The following is an 11,549-nucleotide window of genomic DNA, read 5'->3' as shown; positions in this document are numbered from 1 at the left end:
GCTTTCCAGAATGGCTGAACTAGTTTACAATCCCACTGGTAGGGTTCCTTTTTCTCCACAACCCCGCCAGCACCTGTCATTGTCTGAGTTCAAAATCTTGGCCATTCTTGTTGGGGTAAGGTGGTATCTTAGGGTTGTTTTTATTTGCATTTCCTTTATGACCATGGATGATGAACATTTTCTCATATGCTTTTCTGCTATTTTAATCTCTTCTGATAAGACTCTCTTTAGTTCCCTTGCCCATTTAGTGAATGGTTTGTTGGGTTTGGGGGGATTAGTTTCTTGAGTTCCCTGTAGATACTGGATATTAAACATTTGTCAGATGTATTATTGGTAAATATCTTCTCCCAGTTGATTGGCTGTCTCTCTACTTTTGTGGCTATGCTTTTATCTGTGCAGAAACTTTTTATTTTTGGGTAGTCCCATTTATCGAGTCTCTTTCCAATCTGTTGTGACCCTGGGATCCTGTTCAGGAATCTTTTGCCTGTGCCTATGAGTTCCAGTGTCTCTCCGACTGTATCATGTAGCAATTTCATGGTTTCCCGTCTGACGTTGAGGTCTTTGATCCACTTTGAGTTAATGCTTGTGCATGGCGAAAGGCTAGGGTCAATCTTTAGTTTTCTGCATGTGGCTTCCCAGTTTTGCCAGCACCAGTAATTGAATAGACTGTGTTTGTTCCACTCTATATCTTTGGCTCCTTTGTCAAATATAAGTTGCCTATAGGTATGTGGTTCTGTTTCTAGGTCTTCTATTCTGTTCCATTGATCTTCTGGTCTGTTTTTGTGCCAATACCAAGCGGTTTTTGTTATTATGGCTCTATAGTAGAGTTTGAAGTCTGGTATTGTAAGACCACCTGCCTAGAATTGTTTTGGCTATTCTAGGTCTTTTCTTGTTCCATATGAACCTTTGGATTGTATCTTCTATTTCAGTAAAGAATGTCTTTGGGATTTTGATGGGAATTACACTGAATTTGTATATCAATTTTGGCAGTATAGCCATTTTCATTATGTTGGTTCTCCCTAGCCATGAACATAGGATGTCTTTCCATTTCCTAGTGTCCTCTTTAAATTCTTTCGTTAGGCTTTTATAGTTTTCATTCAGTAATTTCTTCACATCTTTGGTTAAGTTAATTCCTAAGTATTTTATTCTTTTGGGGGCTATTGCGAATGGGATCATTTTCTTGATTTGGCCTTCTATTTGTGTATTATTGGTGTACAAGAAGGCTACTGACTTCTGAAGGTTAATTTTGTATCCTGCCACTTTGCTAAAGTAGTTTATTAATTCTAGGAGTTTGCGAGTGGAGCTTGTTGGGTCACTCAAGTAGAGGATCATGTCATCTGTGAATAGGGATAGTTTAATTTCTTCTTTCCCTATATGGATCCCTTTGATATCCTTTTCTTGCCTTATTGCTCTGGCTAAGGGTTCCAGCACTATATTGAAGAGAAGTGGAGAGAGTGGGCATCCCTGTCTAGTTCCTGATTTTAAGGTAAATGGTTTCAGTCTTTCACCATTTAGTATAATACTGGCTGTAGGTGTGTCATATATGGCTTAAATTATTTTAAGGAATGTGCCTCTTGTTCGTATTTTTTTCTAGTGCTTTCAACATGAATGGATGTTGTATTTTGTCAAATGCCTTCTCGGCGTCCAGAGAAATTATGATTCTTATCCTTACTTAGTTCTATTGATGTGATGTATTACATTAATTGGTTTGTGAATGTTAAACCAGCCTTGCATCTGTGAGACGAAGCCTACTTGATCGTAGTATATAATTTTTAAAATTTGTTTCTGTATTCTGTTGGCTAATATTTTATTGAGGAGTTTTGCGTCTGTGTTCATTAGAGATATAGGTCTGTAGTTTTCTTTTTTGTTGGGTCTTTCCCTGGTTTGGGGATGAATGTAATATTAGCTTCATAAAATGAGTTTGGTATTGCTTTTTCTGCTTCTATTTCTCAGAAGAGTTTCAAGAGTATGGGTGCTACATCATCTTTAAACATCTTGTAGAATTCCACAGTGAAACCATCTGGACCTGGGCTCTTTTTGGTTGGCATTTCCCTGATTGCTTCCACAATTTCATTGTAAGAGATTGGTTTGTTCAATTTGTTTACTTCTTCATTGTTCAGTGTGGGTAGCCTATATTTATTTAAGAAATCATCCATTTCTACTAGATTTTCTTGTTTCTTTGAATATAGGCCCTGGTAGAACTTACTCATAATGGACTGAATTTCCTGGATATCATTTGTGATTGTTCCCGTGGGGTCTCTAATCTTGTTTATTTGAGTCTCCCCTCCCCCTTTTTTTGATTAATCTTGCCAGGAGTCTGTCTATTTTATTGACTCTTTCAAAGAACCAACTTTGGGCCGGGAGTTTGGCCTAGTGGTAGAGTGCTTGCCTAGCATGCACGAAGACCTGGGTTCAATTCCTCGGTACCACATACATAGAAAAAAGCTGGAAGTGGTGCTGAGGCTCAACTCTCAACTGGTAGAGCTCTAGCCTTGAGAAAGTCCAAGGACAGTGCCCAGGCCCTGAGCTCAAGCCCAGGACTAGCAAGAAACAACAACAACAACAAAAAAAAACCAAAAAAAACCCCAAACAATCAGAGAACCAACTTTTTCATTTATTAATTTTGTGTATAGTAGATCTTATTTCAATCTCTGATATTTCTGATTTTATTTTTGTTATTTCTGTCCTTCTAGTTGTTTTATCATTAACTTTTTCTTGCTCCTCTAGGTGTTTCAGTTTCTTTTTTAGGTTATTTATATGCTCTTCTTCTGTCTTTTTAATATGTACTCCTAGTGCGATAAATTTGCCCCTTAGATCTGCTTTTGCTATGTCCCATAAGTTCCTTTGAATTTCTTCTCTGATCTGATCTGTAACCCAGGAGTTATTCAGAAGTGTGTTGTTCAGCTTCCAAGTGTTTTAATGTTTTTTGACTTTTACTTCATTGTTCAGAACTAGTCTGACCCCACTGTGGTCAGATAAAATGCATGGGATTATATCAGTCCTCTTGTATCTGCTTAAGTTTTCTGTATTAACTGTTATATGATCTATTTTGGAGTGTGTTCCATGTGCTGCTGAGAAAAATGTAAAAAATTTTGCCATTGGATGGAAGACTCTGTGTATATCTATTAAGCCCAGCTGGGCTATGGTGTTGTTTAAGTCGATGGTGTCGTTGTGTGACTTTTGTTGAGTTGACCTGTCATTTGGTTAGAGTGGTGTATTGAGGTCTCCCTGTACTGGCACAAATTTTCAAATGTCACCTGGTGAAATGCCTTAGCTGTCCATCTAGACCTCTTCTGACATTTCAAAATTTTGTCTAATTCATGGCTAATTTGAATGGTTTCAAGTTCTGGATTTCCTTTACTTTTCCATATTCATGTACTATATATTGTTGTATCTTGTATAATAAAGTAATTGCACTGAGTTAGTATTAAAATATACAAATTTATTCTTAAAAATAGGATATTCTCATGTTTCACTTATATTATAAAATAAACAAGGTTATAAGTTTTCTAATAATAAAGACATCCTTAATCATATCAGTAACAAATATTCTTACTGTCTAAAGTAGTACATTCTTTGAACAATGAGAGGGAATTTGTTTTTTTAGTTTTAAGTCAAAGTTTGATATTACTATAGAGTTCTGATTAGGGATTGAACTGAAGTTGAAGAGATTTATTGATAAGTCATCCTCCAATGAGTTCTACTAAAAACATAATCTTTATATTGTAAGTTTGTTTTTCATCATGTCTGTGGACTCATAAGATTTTTTGGTTTTGTTTTGGATAGTGATATAAACTTTATTAAATTGTAAAAAAGTTTGATTTTAATGAGGAAAAAGGTTTGGTTGAAAATTTGATGTACCAAAAATATCTAGTGGACAATAATTTAATAATGGAATAATGACTCTTTTTTTATTTTTGCCAGTCATGGGACGTGAACTCACGGCCTGAGCACTGTCCCTGGACTTTTCTCAAGGCCAGAGCTCTACCACTTGAGCAACAGCACCACTTCCAGCTTTTTTCTATGTATATGGTACCAAGGAATTGAACCCGGGTCTTCGTGCATGCTAGGGAAGCATTCTACCACTAGGTCAAACTCCTGGCCCCTTGGAATAATGACTTTTGGAAACCAAAGTTATGAGTTCAAAATTTAGACCATTGTTACATAGGAAGCAACAAAGGGAGGCTTCCAAATAGCTTTATTTGAACACGTAAAGTTAGAAAATGATGAAGCTGTTCATACAATGAAGACATTTGAAATGTATAGCAGACAAAATCCTTAAAATGTCATATACTGTTAATATCATATAAAATACTCAATACTGTCTTAGAATAGGTGAACTTCAATGGCCAGAATAGATTAATATTAAAACTTCGGCAAACAAGTATTCAGCATTCAAGTATTTAATAAAAAATATATGACACGAGGATATCTTGAATTTTATTAAATCCAAATGTAATGTTGGGGATAAAATAGCTAAAGAAAGGTACGGAGTTCCATGAGAGTTGGATGTCCTTTTTTTAAGGCCATAAACTGAAAATGATTGCATTGAATACCTTGAAAAGTAACGTAGACTGTATTTTCAAAGATCAACGAATGGCTGTAAAATTCACCTTAGCCACATGATGTCGCTGTATACCAAAAAGTCTTTCACTGGGATTAAGGTACCAGTCACCATACATTAACACGAGAAGCTCCATTTCATCTCAACGGGAGAGCAGACAGACATGGCAAGGAGAAAATGATTGAAGAGACGAAATTCAAAGTATGATTTCGGATTAAAGCGAGGGGGTACGGAGGCTGTACTGTTTTGCGATGGTGTTTCCCAGGAGTGGAGGCCTGAGAGCCCCTCCCCTGCTGCTCTCCTTTCTGCTCCCCGCAATCTGGGAGGTTGGGAGCGGCCAGCTGCGCTACTCGGTCCCCGAGGAAGCCCAGCACGGCACCTTCGTGGGCCGCATCGCGCAGGACCTGGGGCTGGAGCCGGCGGAGCTGGTGCCGCGCCTGTTCCGGGTGGCGTCCAGGGAGCGCGGGGACCTTCTGGAGGTGAATCTGCAGAATGGCATTCTGTTTGTGAATTCGCGGCTGGACCGGGAGGAGCTGTGCGGGCGGAGCGCGGAGTGCAGCCTCCACCTGGAGGTGATCGTGGACAGGCCGCTGCAGGTGTTCCACGTGGAGGTGGAGATTAAAGATATTAATGATAATCCCCCAGTCTTCCGGCACGGACAACAAAGGATATTTATTCCTGAGAATAGACAGGTAGACTCGCGGTTTCCCATAGAGGGCGCTGAGGACGCAGACATTGGTGCCAACGCTCTTCTCACCTACACGTTGAGTCCCACTGATTTCTTTTCTTTGGACATACGAGCAAGTGATGAACTGAGCAAATCGCTTTCGCTTGAACTGAGGAAATCTTTGGATAGAGAAGAAACACCAGAACTTCATTTATTTTTGACTGCTACTGACGGGGGTAAACCGGAACTGGAAGGTAGCGTTCAGCTGCTAATCACTGTCCTTGATGTTAATGATAATGCTCCCGTATTTGACCAGGATGTGTACAGAGTTCACTTACTAGAGACTGCAGCAAACGGAACATCAGTGACCAGACTAAACGCCTCTGATGCCGACGAAGGTGTAAATGGGGAAGTGGCCTTTTCCTTTGGCAGTGATGTTCCTCCAAACATTCAAGAAAAATTCAAAATTGATTCCAGCTCAGGGGAAATTAGAGTAATTGGTCATCTGGACTATGAAGAAAAGAAATCGTATGAAATTCACGTAAAGGCAGTTGATAAAGGAAGTCCTCCGATGTCAAATCACTGCAAGGTTTTGGTGAAAGTGCTGGATGTAAATGATAATGCACCAGAACTGGCGATCACTTCACTGTCTTTACCCATCCGAGAGGATGCTCCCCTTGGCACGGTCATTGCTCTCGTTATGGTGTCTGACCGCGACTCCGGGGTGAACGGTCAGGTGACCTGCTCCTTGACACCCAAAGAACCCTTCAAGCTGGTGTCGACTTTCAGGAATCACTACTCCTTGGTGCTGGACAGCGCCCTGGACCGAGAGACCGTCTCGGCCTACCAGGTGGTGGTGACCGCGCGGGACGGGGGCTCGCCCCCGCTGTGGGCCACGGCCAGCGTGTCGGTGGAGGTGGCCGACGTGAACGACAACGCGCCCGCGTTCGCGCAGGCCGAGTACACGGTGTTCGTGAAGGAGAACAACGCGCCCGGCTCGCACATCTTCACGGTGCGGGCGCGGGACGCGGACGCGCAGGAGAACGCGCGCGTGTCGTACGCGCTGGTGGAGCGGCGCGTGGGCGAGCGCGCGCTGTCGAGCTACGTGTCGGTGCACGCGGAGAGCGGCAAGGTGCACGCGCTGCAGCCGCTGGACCGCGAGGAGCTGGAGCTGCTGCGGTTCCAGGTGAGCGCGCGCGACGCTGGCGTGCCTGCCCTGGGCAGCAACGTGACTCTGCAGGTGTTCGTGCTGGACGAGAACGACAATGCGCCTGCGCTGCTGGCGCCGGCCGGGGGCGGGGCGCTGAGCGAGGCGCTGTGGCGCTCGGCGGGCGCCGGCCACGTGGTGACCAAGGTGCGCGCGGTGGACGCGGACTCGGGCTACAACGCGTGGCTGTCCTACGAGCTGCAGCCGCCGGCGGGGGCGGATGGCACGCGCAGCCCGTTCCGCGTGGGGCTGTACTCGGGCGAGATCAGCATCACGCGCGCCCTGGACGAGGCCGACGCGCCCAGGCAGCGCCTGCTGGTGCTGGTGAAGGACCACGGCGAGCCGGCGCTCACGGCCACAGCCACGGTGCTGGTGTCTCTGGTGGACAGCGGCCAGGAGCCCAAGACTTCCCGGGTATCTTTGGGTGTCGTTGGCCCAGAGGCGTCGCTGGTGGACGTGAACGTGTACCTAATCGTGGCCATCTGCGCCGTGTCCAGTCTGCTGGTGCTGACGCTGGTGCTGTACGTGGCGCTGCGGTGCTGGGGGTCTCCCACACAGGGCGCGTGCGCGCCTGGGAAGCCGGTGCTGGTGTGCTCCAGCGCGGTGGGGAGCTGGTCCTACTCGCAGCAGAGGAGGCAGAGGGTGTGCTCCGGGGAGGGCCCCCCCAAGACCGACCTCATGGCCTTCAGCCCAGGCCTGTCTCCAAGTGTGAATTTACCAGAAAGAGGTGATCACCCAGAAGTAAATTTGGATCCTTCTGGTAACGTAAGTCTAACTTACAAAAAAATCTTTCGCTTTAACTTTCTCTTTTATATTTAATTTATGTAATCTTTCTTAGAAATGGCGAGGAAATAAAAAGTAATGTAGAGACATTACATGATAGGATTCTTTAAGAAATACTTCAATACTGTTAATGTTGATTTTTAATTTTTTGGCGTTGTTGTGGATGGAACAGAGGGCCTCACAAGGGCTAGGGAACAAAGAGTTCATTATGTAAAATATCGTGTTTCAACAAGATGAAATATAATCTTAATGTTTATTTCATTCCTTATATTCCCCCTCTCCCCCAGTGACATTCCCTGAAAAATCCCTGTGGACAAAGTTCCAGAAACTATTTATCTTCTCAAATTTCTAAACTTAAAGTATATGTAAGTTAAATTTTATTTTGCACACTTCTATAATATATAACGACTCACTTGCCATTTTGAATAATTTTCTGATGTCAATCCCAGGGAGTAGAAAATGTGTTTTTATATGAACTTGTCATTTAGATTTAGTGAAGGAACAGTGTGGAACATCTACACTTTGCTCATAGCTGTTCTAATCCACTCAGTCCTTCCAATGACTGTGAAGAGAACCTTCAGTTTTCCTTTAGGGAAAATAGTATAATTGTTAGATTTCTTCAAATGTTCAAAACCTTGTTTGTTCTATTATAATGCACCTTTATTAAATATTTAAGGTAATTTACACTAAAGCATATCAAATTTTTGTGTGCTAGTTCTGGGGCTTGAACTCACTGCCTGTATATTGTCCTTGAATTTTTTTTTTTTGTGGGTCATGGGGCTTGAACTCCGGGCCTGGGCCCTGTCCTTGAGCTCTTCAGTTTAAGCCTACCTCCTTACCCCTGGAGCCACAGCCCCACTTCTGGTGTTCTAGTGATTACCTGGAGATGAATCTCATGGTCTTCAATACCGGGGCTGGCTTTGAACCACTATCCCCTGATCTCAGCCTCTCAGATCTCAGCCTCCTGAGTAGCTAGGAGTACAGGTGAGAGCCTCTGCACCTGGCTTGGCATTTGTTTCAAAAAGAATATTTTAAAGTATTCTTTCCAAAAGCCAAAAGGAAAGAACAAAAGATGTGGTGGGTGGTGACACACATGAGAAGCTGTGGCTTTGCACATGAGAAGCTGAAGTGTGAGGATGTGACATCTATGGCCAGTCTGGGCAACACAGGTAGCTTTTTCTCAAAGGAAATCAAAACAAGACCAAAGCAAAACAAAAGCCAGTGATTCACTCTGGGTGGCCACCCCATAACTCAAGTTATACTCCAGCTTCTTTTGGCTATGTTTCAGGTAGATAGTAGTTCATGTTTCTAATTGGGGATCAGGCACAGACTGAAATCCCCCTACTCATCCCTTTTTATGTTGAGATTACTGTAATATCTCAATACACTCAGCACAACTATATCCAGTGAATCCTTTCTAAACTATTTAAAGTAACAATGGAATTATACAAGTCTTGAATTTGATTTAATTTTATTTTTTTTCAATTTTCTTTGTGAAACCAAGTGTATATAATGGAACTTCATTCTATTTGTGATCTTTAAAATAGGCAACATAATGCTATTATTAACAAGTTTTCTAGAAACAAAGCAGACCATTCCCTCTTTTAAAAATCAATGTTTAATTAGCATGCAGTGACAGATAAGTCTAGTTCTTATTACCTCAGTTCAAGAGAAAAACAAAATTAAGTAGGTGGAAAATGCCCTAAAAACAACTAAAATAAATAATTGAAAGGGATAGAAGGAAGTGTACTTTGAGACCAAACTAAAATAAGTGGGCAGGGAGTATGGCCTAGTGGTAGAGTGCTTGACTAGCATGCAGGAGGCTCTAGGTTTGATTCCTTGGTATCATATACAGAGACAAGCCAGAAGTGGTGCTGTGGGTCAAGTGGTAGAGCACGAGCTTTGAGGAAAGCCCCAGCACAGTGCTCAGTCCTTGAGTTCAGTCCCTAGGATTGGCAAAAAAAAAAGTATGAAAGGATTAACACCTCTTCCTGTAATTAAGCCTGAACAAAGTGAATTAGAGTTTGGTGTTTAAAATTATAATGACACATCTTAATTTATCTAGTTTTTTTGTTCTTTTTAATTATTATCTTCAAATAGTTCTACAAATGGTTTTAAAATTTAATGTCTATTTATGTATATGTATGTAATGCATCTTGATCAGTGCCACCCTTTACATCTCACTTTATTAATTTATAAAGATTGAAAAGGAATTATCTCTTATACTTCACTGAGACAAACAGTTCTATTATTAGTGTAATTCAAGTTCTTTTTATAATATCATTGATCTTTAAATATAGCCTGAGGGAATTTATGCATTCCTTCTCACAACTGTATTTGGATTACTACTGAAAACCACGTTTTCTGTTTATACATTATGCATCTAAGAACAAAGAAACTATTATTCCTATATTATAATAGTACAATGATTGTTGTGAAGGGTAAAGTTTTTCTGGGTTAGTTGAAAACCTTAACTTGGAGGTAAATCATTGTTGAACCAAAATACATGGGTTTAGAATTACGAAGTTCAGTAGACACAATTAGTATTTCTGGTTTTCTCCTTCTGGGACCATTGGAAGGATTCATTTCTCTAATGCCTTGGGGAACTACAACTGTGTGATTTTCTGTGACCAGTGAACTGTATGTGTCTCTTTGAGACACAATTCATGTAACAATCAGCACAAGACTCTCTTCTGCTAATCTTTTCCTCTTACAACAAGTACAATAACACAAGTTGTTACTGAGATGACACATAGTCAAAGAAATCTAGGACACTGAGCCCATATGTAGGAAAAAAGTTGTTGGAAGAAGGCTCCTAACACCACAGAGAACTCACAAATGAAGTTATGTTTATTTCAGAAATAAGGATAGGTGATTCAACAATATATTCGTCAGGGCTCCAGTGTTATTAAACTACCATGAAAAGAATACATTTCATGAGGAGAATGTTGTAAGAGGTGACATTCCTACAGGGGACAGGGGGACATTCCTACAAACATGTCAAGCAATGAATTTGACTATCATGCAGATTAGGTAATTTGGAATCCATGGAGAAACCTGCTGTGATTTATTTTTCTTATATGTAAAAGGTGATGCATGAAAATTGATAAGCTGACTTTGACATTATCATAGAGCTCTTTTTTTCTTGCTTAGCACAATCTATTTCCCCTTCTTCTTTTCCTTATGATTTTTTTTTGTATTTGTCTCAGCAAGTATCACATTGAAGCTTCTCTAAGAATAAATTTTTAGGCTTGTTCATGCTATAGAATTTATAATTTAATAGATACAAGCGATCCAATTTTGAAAGTGGATACTGTGTTAATTTTATTTTCATGCTGCAATAAATTTCTACACAGCTGATGACTTAAGAAAGCAGAAACTTTTGCTTTTATAGTTTTAGAAGCCAAAAGTTTAAAATTAAGTGCTGGTGGGACCACATTCCTCCTCCAGACTTAGGGGAAAATTCTTCCTTGCATCTTCAGCTTCAGTTAATGCTTGATATTCCTTTACTTGTGGCAACATAATTCAGTTTCTTGTGTCTGTATTCACATTTTTGTGACACTTTGTACTTTTTGTTTTTCCGTTATTTTAAAAACCTTAGGGCCTATTGCCATTGGATCCATAATGAGCCCAAATCTAGGATGATCTCATGTTAATATAATTGACCTAATTATCTCCAAAGGCCATTATTACAAACAAGGTCACATTCTGAGAGCATCTGTATTCAGAGGTCTTTCAGGAATATTTTTTAACATACAATAGATATCAGGATGTCAAGTGAAGTTGGTGGTGCTTGTTGAGTATGGCTTCTTCTTGGTTTCTTTTGTTCACCAGAGGAATGCTTGGGAATTGGCAATGGTAATCCTAGCTTTGTGGGTGAGGAAGACAGATAATCTACATCCTCAAAAAGCCTGAAAAACATCTTAATGCCTCTTATTGCCTTCTATGCCATTCTGAAAATCCAACATAGTTAACTTATAAAATTGCAAAAATTGTCTCAATCAAGTCATGTTTTAGAGTTAATAGTTAGAATCTAGGTATAATATTAGTCAATATATGACCACTGCTTATGTAAAATTGCTTGGATATGTAATACTAAAATGGCTAACCTGAAAGCCATTGGCAGACAGCTTAAATGCCAGGAAAATTTGGGATATGTCATGGCTTCCACAAGAACCTTTCCCCTTTCAGTCTATATAATTTAGATGTGTCTGATTTGTATTTCCTGGCTTCAGGTATTGACACGTGATTCATATATGAACAACTGGGGAACCATTACAAGGACTAAACAAAAGATGTATATATAAACTCCAGTATAGGATTTTTTA

General features: G+C 40.8%; 1 protein-coding gene across 1 annotated transcript; it reads left to right on the top strand.

The window, feature by feature from the left end:
• Window positions 1–4,659: 4,659 nt before the first annotated feature.
• LOC150064013 (protocadherin alpha-1-like) lies at window positions 4,660–7,257 on the top strand. Its single transcript, XM_090332203.1, has one exon. It carries the CDS (start codon window positions 4,816–4,818, stop codon window positions 7,255–7,257), a length of 2,442 nt encoding a protein of 813 aa, XP_090188329.1. The 5' UTR covers window positions 4,660–4,815.
• Window positions 7,258–11,549: the final 4,292 nt, after the last annotated feature.

This window comes from Megascapheus bottae, chromosome 4, assembly GCF_031878675.1.
Source record: "Megascapheus bottae isolate mThoBot1 chromosome 4, mThoBot2.hap1, whole genome shotgun sequence".
NCBI lineage: Eukaryota > Metazoa > Chordata > Mammalia > Rodentia > Geomyidae > Megascapheus > Megascapheus bottae.
This window is presented reverse-complemented; position numbering and strand designations above follow the sequence as displayed.